A 22,442-nucleotide genomic window follows, 5' to 3' on the forward strand; every position below is an offset into this window, starting at 1 on the left:
TGGACATCATAAAATTGGAACAAACATTTAATAATTGCTAACAGTCCACTTCTGTCACTAAGGTAACTGAAAAACTTCAATGCATAAGCAAAATGATTCTTATGCACTGGCCAGTAATTAATTACTTTAGAATATTGTTTGAATTCTATTAAAAATTTTCCTGCAATAATAATGCAATTAAGAATTTTACAAACCTCACAGGTTGTGTTTTTGGTTGAATTTAATGAATATTTATCCTTGTAAATATCCACAGACAGACATTTCAGCTTGACAATTTCTCCTACAGGGCACTCTTTGTTGCTTTCCTCATTCCAGAGTTTAACTTCCACCACATTTCCGTCTTCTTCAATTGAAATGATCTTTCTTTTGCTGACTTCGGTTTCCAGCAGTGGTGACACCTGAAATGATAAGATGAAGTCCATATGGGAACATATGATCACTTTCGTTAAATTGAAAATATAAATAAATTAAATGCTTTGTTTGAAGTTTTTTTATGTATAGCTTTGGACATTTTATGTATAACTTTATTCTTGCTGATCTTGCAGTATATTTTGCTCCCGCCCCACCCCAACCTCATGAGCTATGCTGTAAAAATGAAAATATTAGACTAAATGTTTTTTATGTATAGCTTTGGACATTTTATGTATAACTTTATTCTTGCTGATCTTGCAGTATATTTTGCTCCCGCCCCACCACAACCTCATGAGCTATGCTGTAAAAATGAAAATATTAGACTAAATGTTAAATCAAAGGGAAACTATTGTGGCGCATTGCCATGCCCTTTTCTTCAGTGCCATTTTTGTTTCATCTGTGTCGTACCTTTTTTGTTTTTCAAAGCAAAAAATGAAAGCTGACTAACTTCTTTTTTTATTCAGTGCATGTTACTTATCTTTTATTTAATGCATGAGATGGTATTTATTCAGGGTGTCAAGTGTACCGGACCACAGGATACTACTTCTTGCTTGAATGCACACAGCTGATAAGATAACTATCCCCAAGTGGTTACGAAGATTTTGGTAAATAAACAGGGCAGACCCCTTGATTTTGCAACCACATCTACTCCTTAAGGGTTACCAGTGTACCACCTTTGATAAGTTCTCAAGATTTTAAGCAAACAATATCTTTTTATGTTCAATGTATTTTGAACCTTGACTTTGTGACCTCATCATAGCTACTTCTTTTGAGGGTACTACTGTCCCAAGTTGATGTCTGGTCTTGGTGTAATGACATACTGACAGATGCAAACCAATATGCCCCTTTTTTCAGTGGGAGGCATAAAGTTTAAGCACAGTATCTTTAAGATTTTGCAAGAATTTTCTTCAATATTTTTATTAATCAATATTAAAGCACATGCTTTGTTTTTCTTAGTATGTAAAGGACTACAAATTAAAACTTAAATGTCAAGTTGTATTAGATGTAGTTTCATGGGGGCGTGGAAATCGGAGGCAAGGAGCACTCAATTTCTACACCCCATGAAACTGTATATCCAGGAATACAAGACTTTTATGATGTAAACAGTTGGTCACATACCTGACAAGACGCGTCAGAGTTACAAATATTTGGTTACATTTAGAATACCCCGTCTTAGGTTTAATTATAATGCAACATGAAAAAAAATGTGCCTTAGGTTTCTTTTTTCTGAGCCAATCTAAAAATATGATAAATAACTTTCACATTTTTTGCATATGCCTTTAGAAATACACTTGTAGTTGTCTTTGTAGCATAGTGTGTAGTGTGGATTCATCCTATTAAACTAACAGCTTAATGAAGTCTCATAGTTACATGTTCATTTCCTCATTTTTACCTAATTAGGAAATGTGACATTTAAAAAAATGATATCAAAACAAAAAAACATGGAGAACAAAATATACAGTCAGTGTGAGAATTTATCATTATACATACTTTCTGTAGATTTTAATATTAGCCTTTCTGAAAAATAATTTAACATTATATTATTTTCTATATACATATATATATCTTTGTGTTAAATATGCATCTTCCACATTTTTTTTTGAAATAAAAAATATTTCCCCTCTTTTACATAAAATCTCCTGAGAGTAGTCTATATTGTAAAGCCAAAATAATCTCTAGTGGAGTATTTCTTATATTAGTCAGACACAAGTTCAGTAATGGCTGCCATTAATAGTGTGCAATAAAATATGTTTTTATTTTCATCTTCTTGTAAATTTTCACAGTTCTTAAAGTAGATAAACTTATTTAAGATTCCAATTTCTGCAGGTTTTATGATGCTATTATTTAAACAAATAAGGTTTTATTTCTGATATTAGTCAGACCTTTCATTCAGTAATAGCTGCCATTACCAGTACATTTTTATCTGTTTTCAAAGTAAATCTACATACTTATTTAAGACATTTTAATTTTTGCATGTACTGTGATAAAAAAACAAATGGGATCATTTTCAGAGAAATTAAGGGGAATAATACTTGTTTTTTATTGATCACAATATCTGCCATAAAAACTTTTAGGGTCAGGTGGTAAAATGTAGGGACAGTTAAGTGACTGGAAACAAAAGTATATATTTTTGGCCTTACTTATAGCTATTTAGCTGATTTAAAGCTACAGTTTCCAATCTTGAACATCTTCTGTTCTAGTTATGGTGTCAGAAAACCTGCTCTTTCTTTATTCAATTGGAATGGTCATGGATGACAGTCACATTAAAAAATTAACACTTCTATTCCTACATTGATTGGTTTTCTATGGAACTCTATACGGAATTACTGACAGGCTCAGCTACTTGGCTGTAATCAATGCCTTGATCATCTTCTCCTCTGGTAACCATCTTTTTCGAATTTGCCTTCAATTCAATCAGAATCGTTGTGGTTGATCGTCACACTAAAAAATTCAAATATGGTAAATAAAAGGTCAATTGAGTTCTACAATGTGTATGCAATCTATTTATGTTCTTTCATGAGCTGTACAGTGATCTTTACTTTCTAATGATGTGTGGTTCTCATTATCTGGCTATCCCTTTTTTTTTCCTCTAATGCTAGACTATTATTTCCAGAATTTTCTCAATGACTTCTTTTACCGACTTCAAATCACTTCTTTCACTGACTCGGATACCAACAATAATGGTGTCATTTATGATGACAATTTATATTTATTAAAGTAACAGTTGCCAGCAAAAACAATATTGAATTGTAGCTCTGTCAATAAGCTGAATATCTTATATTCTGATAACAATTTCACATCAAATCGCACCATTCATTTATTAGATTTAAATATGGTCATTAGGCATTGAATATCTTATTCAGAAAAGCTCACTTAAGCTTTTGGGCGTAATAGAAGATGTGTTCATGATATGCAAAATTTCTTATCAAATTAAATGCTTTTTGTTGTGATTATGAAATAATTACATGATTCCAACAATGGAAACTTACATGGTTGTTATTGTGGAGCCCCTTTTTTTCCCAGCAATTGAGACATTCTCTGTGAACATTCCCAAAGGAAAAATTCTGTCGAGGTCTCTCTCCTCTACTTTCAGAATCATACCATTAATGTATACGGTTTGTCCAGCTCTATTGAAATAAAATATTTTTTCATTTCAATGAAATATGAGAAAAGTTTCCAGAATTTGAGAAATTCTCAGATAATCATATTTCTTAAAATGGTATATATTTATACAACCAAATTTACATACTGATCAAAATTTGCAGCTTCAATTGTTCCAGCAAAGTCGTCATCCTCCTGCAGAATCTGTAAAGAAAAGTTCTGTATATTTAAAAATTGCTGCATGCAACTTTAATTGCTTTAGATAATGAAAATTTTAGTACCAAGTGTATTGGTAATGATCCTCTTGTAAGAATCTTGAGTCCCAATAGCTGCATTAAATTTGCAATGATTGTGCAGTGTGAGGCAGCTCTGTATGGAAGTCCCACGCCATCAGAAACATTTTCAATTTTCTTGTGCTTGGTCATTGGTGAATTATTCACACATTCGTTTTGGATAGATTCACAATATATTCTCAGAAATTAAACAGTGGACATCATAAAATTGGAACAAACATTTAATAATTGCTAACAGTCCACTTCTGTCACTAAGGTAACTGAAAAACTTCAATGCATAAGCAAAATGATTCTTATGCACTGGCCAGTAATTAATTACTTTAGAATATTGTTTGAATTCTATTAAAAATTTTCCTGCAATAATAATGCAATTAAGAATTTTACAAACCTCACAGGTTGTGTTTTTGGTTGAATTTAATGAATATTTATCCTTGTAAATATCCACAGACAGACATTTCAGCTTGACAATTTCTCCTACAGGGCACTCTTTGTTGCTTTCCTCATTCCAGAGTTTAACTTCCACCACATTTCCGTCTTCTTCAATTGAAATGATCTTTCTTTTGCTGACTTCGGTTTCCAGCAGTGGTGACACCTGAAATGATAAGATGAAGTCCATATGGGAACATATGATCACTTTCGTTAAATTGAAAATATAAATAAATTAAATGCTTTGTTTGAAGTTTTTTATGTATAGCTTTGGACATTTTATGTATAACTTTATTCTTGCTGATCTTGCAGTATATTTTGCTCCCGCCCCACCCCAACCTCATGAGCTATGCTGTAAAAATGAAAATATTAGACTAAATGTTTTTTATGTATAGCTTTGGACATTTTATGTATAACTTTATTCTTGCTGATCTTGCAGTATATTTTGCTCCCGCCCCACCACAACCTCATGAGCTATGCTGTAAAAATGAAAATATTAGACTAAATGTTAAATCAAAGGGAAACTATTGTGGCGCATTGCCATGCCCTTTTCTTCAGTGCCATTTTTGTTTCACCTGTGTCGTACCTTTTTTGTTTTTCAAAGCAAAAAATGAAAGCTGACTAACTTCTTTTTTTATTCAGTGCATGTTACTTATCTTTTATTTAATGCATGAGATGGTATTTATTCAGGGTGTCAAGTGTACCGGACCACAGGATACTACTTCTTGCTTGAATGCACACAGCTGATAAGATAACTATCCCCAAGTGGTTACGAAGATTTTGGTAAATAAACAGGGCAGACCCCTTGATTTTGCAACCACATCTACTCCTTAAGGGTTACCAGTGTACCACCTTTGATAAGTTCTCAAGATTTTAAGCAAACAATATCTTTTTATGTTCAATGTATTTTGAACCTTGACTTTGTGACCTCATCATAGCTACTTCTTTTGAGGGTACTACTGTCCCAAGTTGATGTCTGGTCTTGGTGTAATGACATACTGACAGATGCAAACCAATATGCCCCTTTTTTCAGTGGGAGGCATAAAGTTTAAGCACAGTATCTTTAAGATTTTGCAAGAATTTTCTTCAATATTTTTATTAATCAATATTAAAGCACATGCTTTGTTTTTCTTAGTATGTAAAGGACTACAAATTAAAACTTAAATGTCAAGTTGTATTAGATGTAGTTTCATGGGGGCGTGGAAATCGGAGGCAAGGAGCACTCAATTTCTACACCCCATGAAACTGTATATCCAGGAATACAAGACTTTTATGATGTAAACAGTTGGTCACATACCTGACAAGACGCGTCAGAGTTACAAATATTTGGTTACATTTAGTCATTTCAGAAGTTGCAAGAAAACATGTTGAACCTATTTTAATTGAAGGATTTTAGTTTAGAAATGTAATAACATAACAAGCATAAGAGGGTTATGTATTTTTTGTGTGTGCAATATTGCATTGCCAATATAATTGTTAATCCCTGTAAATGAGGAAAGAAAAGACATATTATTTTCTATATTTATAATTTTATATCTGTGCATAAAAATATTTGCATGAAGTGGTTAAATGCACTAAGAATATTCTATTTATCACACTGTGTTTTCCATTTCTATTATGATTTGGCATAACGGTTCAAGGGAAGATTCAAGAAGATGAAATATTTATAAAGTTTACAGTCAACACATGATAACCAGTAAGCTGACAGATGTGACTGACTGCTTATGTTGACTTGGTGCAAGGCAAAGTGATTGCAGTCTCTTCAATGTTAGATCTTTCACAAATTTATGTGTAAAAAGATATAGGATTCTTCCTCCCAGACTTATCAGTTTTACCAAATCAACTGCACTGAGGAGCCAATGAGATTTCTTAGAGGTCACATATTAGTTAGTGGTTATAGGTTTCTCTAAGTGTACAGATGTGAAATTCTTTTTGTGTTTTACTAAGTTTACATTCTAAAATCCAACCTCTGTATGTCCATGTGTACCAATAAATTCTCAACTTCTAATCAGTACATTAACATATATGTAACAATTTTTTTGTCATTTTGTTAGGATGGGGAAGGTGTTTTCACACAACTCTTTCATGTATGATGCAGTTTAAATACATACCTTCGTCACAGTTCCTTTAATTGACACCCTGTCGCCCTTTTTCAGGGCTGTCAGTTCTGCTACCTTAACCAGCTGTGGATTTTTCCACTGGGTGACAACCGATTGGTTAATTGTGGGCCTGGCTGTGTCCATAGCTCCATTTTCAAAATTTTATTCATAACAGAAATCGAAAACGAGGCTAAGGTCGGTAAAATTGTAAACAAAATGAGGAGGAAGGGAAGGGTCACGACAAGCACTGCTGTTGCCATTCTGTAATTGGAAATGGCATTACCCAGATTTATTTTCACCGGATACCAAAGGCTCCATAACCCTGGTCCTCTGTTTAAAATTGGCATTTATATGTTTGAAATTTTCATGATTGAAACAGATATATATTAATTTGTTAAGATATGTATTTTCATATATTTGAGAATATATAGTGGAATGACATACTTTATGCAATAACAGAAATGTCATCATGCAGCAATCGAGTAGACTAGCTAATGCAAGTCAAGCTGTTTATTCAACAATGTCACTAAACCTTTTAGCATAACTTTCTGTAATCATAATAAAAATGTTAAATCTAGTATTCGTTAGTAGATAAATATTAAATAATTTTACATGTGAAGATTGGTAAGTCTTAACTTGAAATCACATAACTAGGATTTGGCACTTGTATTTACAGTATCTTACTGTTAGCAAGTATCATTAACCAGTTCACCATCTGCATCTTTTAATTTATATTCTTAAAGTTATTTATGCTCCAAAATGCTTTGCTTCAGGTCATGCAAGTAATATTTCAGTGTAAAATTCTTCATAATTATTCAGATAAGTGATGAAACAGTTGTCTGCTCTCGCCATTTTAAAAAGGAAGATAAAACTCCAAACAATGATAATGTTATCTCCTGGAAATACCAACATATAATACCCTTGACCTAAGCAAATTATGAGGATTCAAGTGTGAGACTGAGGAAAATTCCATTGTTAATTGAGGATGGGTAATTTTCATAGAATTTTTCAAGAGTAGCTAAAAAAAGACTTGATATTAATCTTGTATATGTAAAATAAAATATTATTTATGAAATATATATATATAAATTATGTAAAAAGTACATTTCTAATTTTGGTCAGATTTTTTGTGAACGTACTACAGGTCAACAAACAAAAACCATTACATGACTAGGTAAACACAATTTTAATACATTTTATTGAAATTTCTAATACTTTTGATGTTGTTATAATATTTATTTGTGTACAACAAGATGGTTTAATTAATTTTCAGTTTTGCATAAGGTGACTACCTTTAAAAATACTGATGGAATATAGACTTAAATCAGTTTGAATTTTTCAGGAGATGTATCTAAAGTCAAATTTTACATGAATCATTCTCAGAAAAGTTATTCTTATTGTCAAACTGAACTTGATATATCAGTTTGCAAAAATCAACTTTTTTGAATTTAACACTGCTGCTGGACAGTAGGTGCTTCCATGTCATTAAGGTATGATTTTTTTTCATGTATAATTAATTCTTGCAAATGTTTAAAAAAGATTTTGATTTTTTTTCCTCCTGATGAGATACATGAGAAGAGTGAAACCATTAATTACAAAATTTGTTGCAGAAGAGGGATATCCTACAACAGAAGATTGAGGTTGAACGATTTGGAATTCAGCGGTTTTCAAATGACATTCAATGATTCAATTTTACATCACAATGGCTATGTTTTTAGCTTTTTTTGAATACATCAAACCTACTGCAACATGTATGAAAAGCTATTTTCTGTAAATGAGGCAAACAAAGAAGCATGTTGTTAATTTTTTTTCATTTCTTATGCAGGTTGAAGTGTGGTCTAAATACATCAGATTCAATTGTCATGTTTCTATGTTAGTATCATAACATGGGCAAATTATTTTATTTTAGGCAGCATAAGTATCTGGCCTAGTAAGGAACACATTTATGAAAAAAGCCCCAGTCCTTCAAGTTGTTTCTCAACTAAGTCATAATTGACTGCACAGAGATTTGTCCATCATAGCATCAAAATGTTATTCAACATATAAGAGTTCACACACATGGAAAGGGCTGTAGGAATCGCTCCTCATGGAGCTCTCACTTTTGTGTCCTCATTATACACATTGCATGTCAGATGTTATCTTACATGATCTTATGGAAGAAAAATTATGGCTGACAAAGGGTTTGTTGAACAAATAAGGTTATTCTTAGCCAACACAAGCAGGAATAGAACAAACACAAATTATTGCAAAGCTAAGAATACACATTGAAAATATTCGTAGGGTCAAAGAATATCTCTTTGATGGTGTCATCCCATTGAGTATACTGGTACTATAAATCAGATTTGGACTGTTGCTAATATGCTGACTCTGTTCAGAGGTCCTCTTGTAAAAGATTGGTGTAAATGAAAAATTTTATCAATGTGAATACAGGACATATATTTACTCAATTTTGAGTTCAGGGTGTAAGCTGCTATGGTATTTATGATGTCAACTAGTAATTAAATTCTTACAATGACTGTTTTTATTGTTGATTAATCTGATTTCGGCTGAACACTGTAGATTGGTTATTTTTCTCAAATAATTTTTTACTTCTTGTGATAAAGGGTTTTATATATACCGGTACATAACATATCCTCTATTTTTCAGTTTTTATTCAGTAAGCCATATTGGCCCTCTGTTTTTAATATAGCTGTACAGTAAAACATACTTATAACAAAATTCCAGGGACAAATTTGTTTCAAATTTATAATATTTGTCAGTATGTAAACTATGTTTCAAAACCAAAGGGAAAAGAAATCAATTTGCTGTATGTGTGAATTCATTAGTCATCATTTTATTAAAAGTGTATTTGCTATAAGTTTGTTTTACTGTGCATGATAAAAAGTATTTTAAAAATAAGTTTCAAAGATTGTTTTTATTCAAGGAAATAGTTAAAATAGAATGAATCAATCTTGTTTTTCATTTCCTGCCACTCTTCATTATCAAAGGTAATCACCTCCAAATGGCTCTCGTCACAGTGCCACACAAAGAAATAACACCAGGTAAGACCTGTCACGGCAAGCTGCATCATAACTTGGTGGTAGTAGTTATGGTTTTCCTTCAGTCTCCATATATCCCCATCCTTCTTCAAATAAACACACTCTGTTAAGGGTTTTACAGGGCACTTTATCTCCAGCAAACCATAAGGGGGGTTCATAGTTGGGTTGTATACCTTCCTGTCTGGGCTAGCAGCAAGCCAGGAAGCATAAGGACTGACAATGATTCCACAAGGGTATATGTTGACATTGTTGTTTTGCAACTGCAATTTAAGAAAAAATTAATAAGATTTTAAAGATATGATATAAACAAAATACATCATACATGAATCTAACATCAGTCATGCATAAATTGTGTTACATGTCCAGAATCTTGTGAACATGTATACTAGTGATTGTATTATGCTACATCTTTGATAGATAGATTAACATTACTTACTTGTACAAAGGCTTCAGCAGCAACTGCCTCGAACGACAATCCATGTCGCATACTCTCTGTGACGACTTTTCTTGTTGTCTTCAATCTTTTAATCAAAGGTCCAAAATCTATAAACAGAGTACATGTATATACAATAATTTCAGCTTACAAATTAAGATTTATATTTGTGCAAAGAAAATTCATTTTCATATGAAATATGTTGGAAATACACGTTTATGTAAATTTAAATTGATGCAAATATATATCAAATATTGAAAATGGTTTTGAATGAGGTAATGTCTGCATAAACCATGATAAGATTTTGTAAGGTAACACCTTACCTGCTCTACGCTTCACAATATGAACAGATGCAGTTATCCTCTTCTTGCGAATAGCATGCCACTTGGGACTTTCTCCTTGCAACCTTGTCATTTCCTCAATTTTATGGCACTTCTGTCACATATATAGCAGACAAACTACCACTTTTCTTTTCATCAAGAATCACATGCAGTTGTTGTTGCATAACATTTTCAACAGGAAGAAGTGGAAATTCACCAGCATCTAAAATATTTAATACATAATGGGATGACAGTTTTTGTTGCACAGCAAGTGGAGATCCTTTTGGAAATTTACCAAACTTTGTTTCTGTATATTTCAAGTCCACTTTGTCATCCAAATTCACAACAGTAAGTAATAAAGAAGTCTTGTCAACTGCTGAAATTGGAACAAAGGTTCAGTGAGATATCAGAATTGATTGGATTGTACAAAGTTGATCGTAATCCAATTCTTGAGGTAATTTGGAATCGTAACCATGTACAACCACGTTGTCCGCAGTGCTTCCAGAGATCGTGGGAGATGCCAGGTCTGAGGCAGAGAAGTCTTCAAAACATCAGATGGTATGAATGTCATGTTAACTGATTTCATGTGCGCAAGACAAAATAACAGCCCAGTCACATGCCCGCAGTGTCCTGACTGTCCAATTGTACACGAACAAGAGCTGCTGTCCACACTGGGACCATCCAGCAGAAAAATCTATAAAATGTACCACAGCTTGTTGAACAAAACTGATAACTCATGCATAGAAAAAGTAGATGCAAAGCATTGTTATCTGTCACTAAATTTACAAATCTTGATATCAGTTTTTTTTTTAATTAGACTTACTAATTATACATGTAATTAAACATCTTACTGATCTAAACTAATTTTTTTTTCTTACCACAATATCAAGAGGGGATTCATTCCTGCGCTGTGACCTGTGGCATTTTCCTTTAACTACACAACCGTTTACTGCACTGTGAACTAAATTAATTTAGGAAAATGAATAACTTTGTTGACTTATTAGTTTATGATGATTATTATTCATAAATATAATTTAAACGCATCTTTTTTCCCCTTCATTGTGTGTATAGATTTTTACACTTGACCATCGTACATATCATGATCATAAGCAAAGTGAAAGTTCAAACGGAGATAATACGTACTTGTGATGTTTGTTACATATCTCTCGGCGAAATATTTATATCCTTTAGATATTTCTTTTTCTCCGAGACTCTGACTTCCTTTCTTTATGTAGCAATCCAAAGGTAATATTTGGTACGAAACAAGTCTCTGCGATGCAGACGCTTTTTTCTCCTCCATCTTTGTTTGTACTCGATACGACCTTAGCCTCGTTTTGAGTTCGATATGCATATTCATGAAATCTCATTAAGAAAGGAGTATTAGCTATTAATAATTTTTTTCACTTAGTACATTCATAAAAAATATTATTATTTGAAATTATACAGATGTTCATTATTTTCATCATAAAAAATTGGCATTTCATATTCTTGAATTTTCATTTGAAATAATTTGTGAGCATCATGTATATTATCGTTATTGATTTTATATAGCAGGAAGAACATACTTTAGTAGCCTCTGTCATTTTCAGCAGTCCATTCTGAAGCAAGAGGTAGTCAACTACTAAGTAGCAGCTGTCTGCCCTTATCTTTGGGAAGATGGCCTCATTTGTTACGATTAAGTCATGCACACATCCAAAGTAGGTCTTGGCACACAAAATGCTTGCCTTGCCATAGATCCCTCCATCTTTGTATTTTCTAATTTCGATGTCTTCCAGGATGTAAATCTTCTGTGCAGTTGCAGACTGTATCTGGTCCTTTTAAAACAGTAACATGATAATGTTATCTCCTATACAAAGGTATATATATGCAGTCAAAGTTATATGAAGTAAACAATGATATAAAATTTAATATACTGTATGATTCCTTTGTAATGACTGTTAAAATTATATGATTTAGTAAGTCTGCAGCATTGATATCTTCTAATATTTCGTTACACTTAAGGTAAGGCAAATAAACAAATTTTGATAGGAATAATTTTAATGAGGAAATATACTTTTGATACGTTTAATATAGCAGATGCAATAATTTTCAGATTGTCCTTTAAATGTGAGTAATTGGACAAATCAGTTCTTTCAGATAGATCTAAACATGATTACATGTATTGATCTTTTGTGCGAAAACTGAGTCTTATTGTTGCCCAACCCCCCGAAAATCATAATTTGAAAAACGTTTGAATTTACACTACCTGAAGGTGCTTCCATATTAATATGACTACCTATAATTATGTCTTGCAAATGTTGAGAAGAAGATTTTGAATTTTTTTTCCCCTATTATTCCTATCACGTGAAACCATTAATCACTCATTGTGGCCCCACCCTATCCCGAAGTCATGATTTGAACAGAATTGAATTTACATAACTTGACAATGCTTGCATCATATCAGTATGACTTATCATACCTTTTCTGTTCTGGAGAAGAAGATTTTAATTTTTTTTTTCATACATTCCTATGTTAAACTATATGATCTTCTATTGTGGCCTCATCCTATCTCTGGGGATTATGATTTTAAAAACAAGAGGCCCAAGGGCATAGAATCACTCTTCAAATGAATTGTACAACCTTGTCACTTCCATTCTAAGCTTCTTATCAGTCAGGGGCATAATGCAAACAGGTTATTTTAAAAATAACTTAAATAAGTTATTTTACACACACGAGGAAATTTTTGAATAATAACTTAAATAAGTTACTATGATTTTAAGCCCATTATTATCCTAAATAATGGCAGTGTTTTCCCCAGGCCATTTTTGCATGGCGGGACCGCCATGCATTTCACGATCCCCCGCCATGCATCACATTTTGCCGCTATGCTTCCCGCTATGCATAAATCATTAATAGAATACCATACTTAGTAAGATAATTTATGTAAAATGTTATCAGTTATAAAATTCATAAACAAATCCTCGCATGTACAAGTTGCACACCTGTCGTGAATTCGAGTGCGTATCACGGCACGGGGTATGATGCTATAGCTGTCAATTTATGCTTAGCATGGTTACTGCAATTTATTGGTACTGTTCAGCTTTCATTTTTGATAAAAATGTTTATTACAAGGAAAAAATAATTAACTGCTGTCGGATAGTGCACACGGTCAAAGTAATACACTTGTAAATGCACATGTGGGTGTTTCCAACCTATACAGGTCATTCTAAAAATAGCATAAATGTTCCGACATTAGCACACAGCTGCAAAGATTCATTAGTCAAACACATAATTATTTAGCCATCATTCAGCATAAAAGGCAAGCTGAAATTAATGATAACAGAATTGTTTATTTACTCTGTGAGCTTTCGGTAAACACTTCGACGTAGCGCACGTGCTATACACGACATATTGATAATTCTGCAGATCAAAATTTTTTCTGCAAGAAAAAAAAACAAAAAAAACAAAAAACAACAGACACCAATGTAAATGCATTTTACAATGCGTTGTCATAATATTTTTTTAAGTTATCACGGGTGGTTGACAATGTGCACACTTTTGTTTGAATGATGACTGTAAAAGTAGGGACATCAAGAAAATGAACTACAGTTTACAAGTAGACCTAGACAGAATGCATAATACAACACATAACAAAACAAACAAACAATTAAAGTTCTACAGTGGGCCAGAAGGAAAAAAATTATGAGGAAAAATTGTGGGCTATATGATAATTTTTATTCATTTTTTCTTTAAAAGTTATTAACAACACATTAATCAATTTTTACCTGCACATTTTACATGTAATTTTAAAAGAATTTAAATGAAAAATGCATTTGTAAATTATGTTAAATATAGTATCTCAACTGATGTGTGCCATGCCGCGCGATGTGACGCGCTGTTGATTCAACAAAATTCCCCCCATGCATTAAAAATTTTCTGGGGAAAACACTGAATGGGAGAGAAGTGTGAAATTCTAAAAATAGGTCACTGTGAAGAAAGAAAAAAACATTGATTACTAGAGTCACCTTGGCTTGTACATTATATATTTTTCCATCTAAAAAAAAATCACTGCTAATGTTGTATTGCCCTAAGAAAAAGGTGTATTAACTAATTCAACTTCAACTCATACTACTTGGGGATGCTACCAAAATGGTAATCCGAGATTCCTCTGACTCTAACCCCTGCTTTTATATTGTGACTTGTGCAGGGGACGCCATATTGAAAACTGGGAATTTAGCGAAACTAACTGGTATCGCGACTCTGTCTACCTTTTACAACTTTATTTCGCGGAGCTAACTCCCGAGGCGCGAGAAATCAGTAAAAGAATTATTGTACTACATGTTAATCGTCAATAAAAGGATGCTTTCGCCGTTTAAACGGCCCTATCACCGACAAATGAAGCATCACTTTGAATTAGGTCGCCTCTTCGCCATTCGACTTCTTTGCGCATGACGTCAGCACACAAATACACAAAATTCCTGATGGGGTCAACCAACCACGTGACCAAAACACGATGCCCTGCTGGTACAGTCACATTTTCTTTTACCCAATTTGCGACAAGAATCACATGGTAAGTCACAATATAAAAGCAGGGGTTAGAGTCAGAGGAATCTCGGATTACCAAAATGGCGACTATATTGAAAGAGGTATACGCCTTTTATAACTCCGCCAGTAGGTCCAACTATCGTCTATCAAAGATTCTGATTTTCATCAAGATAACAAAGAACTGAAATAATTACCTGATACTTTGTTTTCTTTGACCCTAGTCGGATTTAGTTTACCATCCCGGACAGAGTAAAAACAAAAACTTCGTTTTGGTACCCACTTTGTTTTTTTTGTTTGTGGATCCATCGTGATCATCAACTTTCCGCAATAGATTTTACCAATACTACGCACGATGACAATTTGAGACAGAGGTTGCAAACGGGTTGGTCCATTACCAAAGGTACATGTAGTTTCAACAATATCTTGATGTCCTTTAGGTGGGCGATTTAGACTATATATATACATAACTCTTACACTATTGTTCGACTTAAACTATTTTAATAGAAACAATTGAGTAATATTGTTGTATTATTCTATTTTTACAAGATTTTTAAATTTTCAAATTTGCCTTTCCCCTACACTTTTTACAATGGAATAACCTTTTCCCGCCGTTTTCTAGCGCGGGAATAGGACTTGCTAATCTGTACTTTTAAGATTCGGGTCATCGAAATTGTATCTGATTGCTGTCCCAGTCATGAATAATCTTCTTGATACTAATTCTAACTCACAGAGGTTATATGAATGGGACAGTTTAATTTTTGTTTTGTTCATAATGCACAAAAGATATTTAATATAAATTTTCGAAGCTCTGGGAAAGGAAACCGCCCGGGTCGAAATGTAATAAGAACGAAACAATAGGCATTATAGGCTGGTTCTGCTTAAGCGAACCAGTTTAAACTACACAAAAATTTGGCGACTCTGACTGCGTTAACAATTTGTCAGTCATTTAATCGAGCTTAGAACACAGTTTTTATTCAAGCATTTCAAAGGAAGTGCATACTAGGGCGTGCCGAGAAAGTCATCCGTCGCTGTAAGTATATATATTTGACATGTGGAAGTTGTCTTAAGTTTTCATCTGCGTCATTTTTATGCACGATAAACTTTTGCAAAAAGGAAATGGGGTTGTGTAATGTGGTCAAACTATATTCGAAAGTAAGTAATGTAATTAACATTAAAATATTTAGAGATGCCTGGCTTTGTTTTTGTTACTACAGAAATGTCTCGTTTTTAGCTCTACTGGTCAGAGACCAGAACAGCTGCAAAAAATTTATGCATTAGTAAATTACCCGTCGTCTGATTTGTTGGTTTGATTTCGACGAATGTGTGTTCGTTCGCCCTAAAACTCGTTCGCCCTTGACGCCGTTCGCCCTAATTCCCGTTCGCCCTCGGTGTGTTCGCCCTAAATCTCGTTCGCCCTAGGTCCGTTTGTCCCCTTTAATTAAAAATTCTAAATATATATATATTTTTAAATTTATTAAAAATTCTTTGTTTAATAAAATACGTTAGACCGGTATATTTCGTAATGTTTCACTGCATGAATTCTTTGGAACTCTGCAGCTCTACTGTTATACAGGCATTTTAAAATGCACGCCTGCATTTTATAATGCCTGTATAACGTTTTTATTTATTTCATACATATTCTGATACAGTTTCATGTTCCATCTTCTTATAAAATCATTTTCTGAGATCAAAGGGTTGGTTTAACAGATAAAAGATTCTTCAAAGTAAAACCGCTGCTTATTAACTATTAACGCTTCAGTTTCGTTAATTGTTTTCAAAACATAACGCTATTCCTAAAAAAAAAAAACAAAGATGGTGTTCCCTAATTTACAGTATTAAAAATAATGACAATTAAACCAATTATTTTCTACGGAAATAATGTCAATTTATCGATTGAAAGAAAATACAAATTCTTTAACTATATTACCGCAGATTTAATGCGAAATAATAATAGATATATAATAGAAAAAATATGAAATAATAAATAAATTTGTGAACGTAACAAATACGATATAGGGCGAACATGTATTAGGGCGAACGAGTTTTAGCGCGAAGGGACCTTGGGCGAACGGACTCAGGCGAACAGGTATATAGGGCGAACGAACCCGATACCGATTTCGACGAAAGGTGTTGCCGTGTTCCTTAAATAGAAATTTATGTGAAATTCCATCAAAAATGCTACTGCTACCTTCTACAGATTTGATCCAATTGCAATGAAACTTTTTATATAAGTTGACTATAGTAAGGCTAACAATTCTGTTTATTATAGTTCTGTTAAAATGTTTCCTGTATAAAATTAAGAAGGTAAAATGACCATTTTTCATAGCCTGAACATTTTCATGTATAGCTTTCTCATGTTCACTGTTTTCAAGCTACAAAATCTTTCTCTTTAGACCCTTTTTTGTGTTAACGGTATGACTTTCTGAAGTCTCAAAATGAATTAAAAGATAAAATCATCAAAAAAATGAAAGAGAGTGGACAACAAAGTATACGTAACACTTTACAGAGCTTGAAATAAGGGGAGATTGACATTTATTTTTTTTTTTCGAAGTGGAAAGGAAATCGTGGGCCCCAAAATATCAATGTGGGCTAGTGAAACTTGTATAGTTGAGGGCCCACATGGAAAGTTTTCACATTGACATTTAATTAATTGACAACTTATCTTGTTTAGGTATATTTCTTCATGCTGTTCAAACTCATTTTGCTTTATTTGTAACAAAGTTATGCATATTTTTTAGTAAACTTCAGATATGAATGCATTATCTCCGCCATTTTCTTTCAATGTGTATGTAGATAACACAAAATTTCAATGATAAATGATTTTTATTCAACATATGAAAAAAAAAAGCAATCCTTGTTTTATTTCGTTAGTTTTTAATTTAATTACATTTATTTTTAAATAAAATGAAGAAACTTCACATCTTGAGACAGAAACAGGAGATATAATTACCATCAACTAATATGTCACAGTTCAATTACCATTTATCAATTTGTGTTCCTGTTGTCACTTCAATGAGCTGTGTGTGATATATCAGATTTGAATTGTTATCCGTTTGATAAAATGATAGTGTTATGCATGTTCATGAGTAAAGGAAGAATGCAAACTTTTATTCAGGGAAAATAATTCATGTTTAGAAAAATTTAAAGCAATTTTATAACACCCGTGTAATATTGTGGGCAGTTTTCGTATTATAATCATTGATTTTTTTTTTGGCCTAAACTAATTAGTATATATATTAATTCCCATATACAAGCCTTGTTGACATGTAGATTTTTGATTTGGTATTACTTAATATGTGGGTTATTCTAATAACAGGAAAAACAACACTACAGGGTTTCACTAATTTAAAAGTGGGGAAAAAACACAGTGAAGACATCCTGTAAACTTGATTATTAATACAAGACAGTTTACTTATTATGGTCCAATTGCTGGTAAATAATTTTTTAATTTTTAGACAGAAAGAAATTCCAGGAAAATAAATAATAGTTATACATGGTGTGACTAATATAAGTAAAATTCCCATTCATTGTATTTAAAGTTAAAAAAATTTAAAATGATTATTTTTATGATTTAAAATCAGATCTGAGGTAAACCTCAAATAAAAACATTTGTTCCTTATGTTTTATTATTTTGTGCATTTTTTATCATTCTAATATACTTTATATGATTTTTCCCATTTTGAGGAAAATGTCTCTAATTTTTCCCAATTCAAAAGGAGGTGGTGGTAGTTTAAAAAACAAAGAGAATCACTGATGGTATGGTGTTCATGTCCGTCTGTCTGTCTGTTAGCTTTTGTCTGGGTCGTAACTTACATATTTTCATGAAACTTTGTCAGATGATGCTTCCTGGGTAGAAGGTGTGTTGCATATTAAAATTATGTCTATGACCTTTAATTAATATGATGTGGCCAAATATGGGTTATAGCTGAAAAAATATTTGGCCTAGAATTAACAAACAACTAGGTCAGTGAATGCATTTTATATAAAAGGTGTGTCACATTTTAAAATTAGGTTACTGTGACCATTACTTAAAATGGTATGGCCAAATATGGCAAAACTGTGTCCGGCTCATAACTTGAAAACTATTTAGCTTAGAATCATCAAGCTTGGATGATTAATGCATATTAGGTAGAAGATGTGTGACACCATACATTGAGGTCACTATGACCTGTTATTAACATGATATTTAAAGGAAAACAAAGTTTTCAGGGAGATAATCCCTACCAATGTAAGATTAATGCATTAACATATACAAAAAGATTACATCAAGAAATACACATTTTTTTCATAATATACAGCTACATTTTGCATATAACATTTTTTTAAAGAAATAATTCTTTTGTTTCTAACAATAATGACATAATTGTGCAATAATATTGTACTACAGATATCATAAGACTCCATGATTTTTTTTTTCATGGAAATTTTTTTTGGTTGAGAGATAATTAAGAATTAATGAAAATTTATTGGCATCTTTTAAAAATCTCCTCCTCAAGAACCACTGTACCAGAAAAAATGAAACTTACATGAAAGCTTCAATACATATTGCACATTCAAATTTGTTCAAATCATGACCCCCGGGGGGGAGTAGGGTTGGGCCACAATGGGCAAAGATCAAAGCTTTACATAGGAATATATAGGAAAAAAATTTTCAAAATCTTTTCAAGAACAACAAAGCCCTGAATAGTCATATTTATATGGAAGAATCCTCAGGTAGTGTAAATTCTGATTTGTTCACATCATGACCCGTTGGGCTGGGTGATCAAACTTTTACATGGGAATATATAGGAAAAATTTTTCAAAATCTTTTTCTCAGGAACAGAAGGCCATGATTATTCATCCTTATATGGAAGCATCCTTATTTAGTGTAGATTCATGTTTGTTCATATCATGACACCCAGGGGTAGGGAGGGGCCACAATTTGCGATCAAAGTTTTACACTGGATGCATGGGAAAAATACTATTAAAAATTTTCGTCTTGGGAACAGAAAGTCACATATGGAAGCATATATATGGAAGCCCCCTCAGGTATTATACATGAGAGACAGAGACTTCATATTTGGTATGCGTACTTCATTAATTAAGCTCTTTCAAATGACACCAAGGTCAATGGGTTTGGGACCTTAACTGACCTATATGATGAAAATAGCTTTTCAAACTTTGTTGCTGCCGGGCGCATAGTGTTTCACAAACACGTCTTGTTATAGTTGCTTCAGTAGTTCATCTGGAGCATGATCTCATGAGTACTTCTTAACTTAATGACCTTTTATTCAGGGATCAATAATAGGCAGTTTGAAGGAAGAAATTTAGTACTTCTTTTTGGTTTAACAAAGGTAGAATTAAAATATTGTGTGGTCAGTTTTCCAATTGACTTGGATATCATATAATTATGTTTCTTAAATGTAGTTGAGAAAATATTAAACGATTTATTCTTTATATTGTTTTTAATTCTCCAGTGTGTTCCAATAGATATGAAACCTTTCAGAGTCTAAGATTTTTAATCAACAGGTATATTGTATAAAGGATAACAGTGTGGTATTATTCAGTAGTGATTATACATTTTGGGTGCATATGTTCAATGGCTTTTCTTTCAAACTGAAGTTTAACCATAGAGTGGGGTGAAATTTCATGTACGAGGTCTCCTTAGGCCAAGTCCGTAGTTACCAGTCAATTCTCCCATTATGTGAAAATTCTTGTAGCACTAAGTCTGTTTTTAATTTTTAGCTCACCTGAGCTGAAAATCAAGTAAGCTTTCCTGATCACCTGTTGTCCGGCATCCATCTGTCTGTCCATTTGTCTGTCTGTCCATCTGTAAAATTTTCACATTTTCGACTTCTTCTCAAGAATCATTGGCCCAATTTTAACCAAAGTTGGCACAAAGCATCCTTAAATTAAGGGGATTCTGAATTGTTGAAATGACAGGTCAGGCCCTCTTCCAAGGGGAGATAATTAAGGAAAGGCAAAAATAGGGTTGGGTGATTAAAATATCTTTTTCTCAAGAACCACTTGGTCAGAAAAAGTGAAAGTTATATGAAAGCTTCTTAAGGTAGTGTAGATTCTAAATTGTTCAAATCATGACCCGTGGGGGTAGAGTGGGCTTCAAGTTGGCCCACAATAAGGGAACAAATTTTTACTTTGAAATATATAGGAAAATTCTTTAAAATTCATCTTCTCGAGAACAGCAAAGCCATAATTAGTTATATTAATACAGAAGCATTCTCAGGTAGTGTAAATTCAAGATTGTTCAGATCATGACCCCTGGGGGTAGGGTGGCTGTGGGGCCACAACAGGGGTTCAAAGTTATACACAGGAATTTATAGGAAATCTAAAAAAAAATTCTTCTCAAGAACAGCAAAGCTTTGATTAGTCATATTATTGCAAAGCATCCTCAGGTAGTGTAGATTCAAGTTTTTTTCAAATCTTTAATTTAGTAATTGGATGTTTTATTAGGCAGTAGCATTGTTGTCAGGCATTAAATATACAATGAACAAAGCTGCAGATTGTGCATTTGTTACTCCAACATGACCAGTTCAGAAATATATGATGTTTTATTCGTTCTGATTAATAACTATAGCATAGGAGGAGCACATCAAATATTGGGAATAAGAAATCTTTGAAATCTGTGTAAAAAGGTTGACATTATTTTGTGAATTACAGAATTAAACGCAAAGGCATTCAAGGATATCATAAATATAAATCAAATACATATGTATTTTTGATCTCCACAGAAAAAGAGATTTGAATAACTCCACATTAAATTGCACTTGAGTCTAAACTATTAACGACAATGGAACGAATAGTTAATTACAAAGTAAAGAATGCAAATCTTTATTCCATCTTAATAATTTTCAAGGATACAATTCCCACTTACCGATAGATACCAAAATGCGGAGATAAAAACCAGATTCTGTTAGGCCAACACTTCTTCCATTGTGGCTCATATGCTGTATTTTCCCATGCTCATGCACAGTGATGTTTAAAATAGTGGATCCCATTGATATTCAACACAAATACAGTGAAGTTTATAGCCAAGTAACTATAGAAACACTGGGCTATCCATATTAAGAGTGTGAAAAGTTAAAATTTTAACATTTATAACACATATCTGCCGTCAAATTCATGAAAAATTTTTTTTAGCTCAGATATGCCATGTATAGCTTTAACAGATATCAAGTTTGGTACTCTGGTATCCCCTAAGCAGTGGGTAACCCCTCTATGTTTTGAGCTCAGAAGGTTAAAGTTTAAACTACTCTAGACATGAGTAGATATTGTCTGGTCTATGTCTGGAGAACCCTTTGCTTGACAGACATCAAACTTGGTACACTGGTACACCCTAAGGGGTAAATGACCCCTATTGATTTTGAGGTCACAAGGTCAAGGTCAAAGTACTCTGGACATAAAAGAAATTGTCTTAGTACCCTGGTCCTGCATAAGGAGAAGATGACCCCTATTGATTTTGAGGTCACAAGGTCAAAGGCCAAGGGTCAAACACTGTTTTGTGTTCTTTTACATTTTAGAAAACGAGATCATGTTCTTATATGAGTCAATATGAATATATGTATTAGGTTTTCCTAAGTGCACATGAGTTTTAAGAATAATTATCTGAAAAATACTTGGATTTAAATGATAATGATTATGCTTTTGACTATGCATTTGTGTTTACAACATTGATACCCATTGACTCGCCAAATGAAGAAAAAGTTACCCAAACAGGATTTGAGTGTCTCCTTAAAAATACACATCTATGATTTAAATACATATAGTAATCACTGTGACCATCTGTGAATCTTTTACGT

General features: G+C 32.8%; 1 protein-coding gene and 1 long non-coding RNA gene across 2 annotated transcripts; both read right to left on the reverse strand.

The window, feature by feature from the left end:
* Nucleotides 1-3,661: 3,661 nt before the first annotated feature.
* LOC134256959 (uncharacterized) lies at nt 3,662-6,472 on the reverse strand. The gene is made up of 3 exons (XR_009989826.1): nt 6,344-6,472; nt 4,195-4,398; nt 3,662-3,717 (listed from the first exon to the last, which is right to left on the reverse strand). It is a non-coding gene; the product is annotated as an uncharacterized LOC134256959 (long non-coding RNA).
* A 2,773-nt stretch (nt 6,473-9,245) lies between these two features.
* LOC134256960 (uncharacterized) lies at nt 9,246-10,216 on the reverse strand. The gene is made up of 3 exons (XM_062739632.1): nt 10,126-10,216; nt 9,806-9,912; nt 9,246-9,629 (listed from the first exon to the last, which is right to left on the reverse strand). The coding sequence occupies exons 1-3, from the start codon at nt 10,214-10,216 to the stop codon at nt 9,246-9,248; spliced, it is 582 nt and encodes a 193-aa protein (XP_062595616.1).
* Between the last annotated feature and the right edge of the window lie 12,226 nt (nt 10,217-22,442).

This window comes from Saccostrea cucullata, unplaced genomic scaffold (genome assembly GCF_032062105.1).
Source record: "Saccostrea cucullata isolate Sc308-1 unplaced genomic scaffold, CSIRO_AGI_Scuc_v1 ctg813, whole genome shotgun sequence".
NCBI lineage: Eukaryota > Metazoa > Mollusca > Bivalvia > Ostreida > Ostreidae > Saccostrea > Saccostrea cuccullata.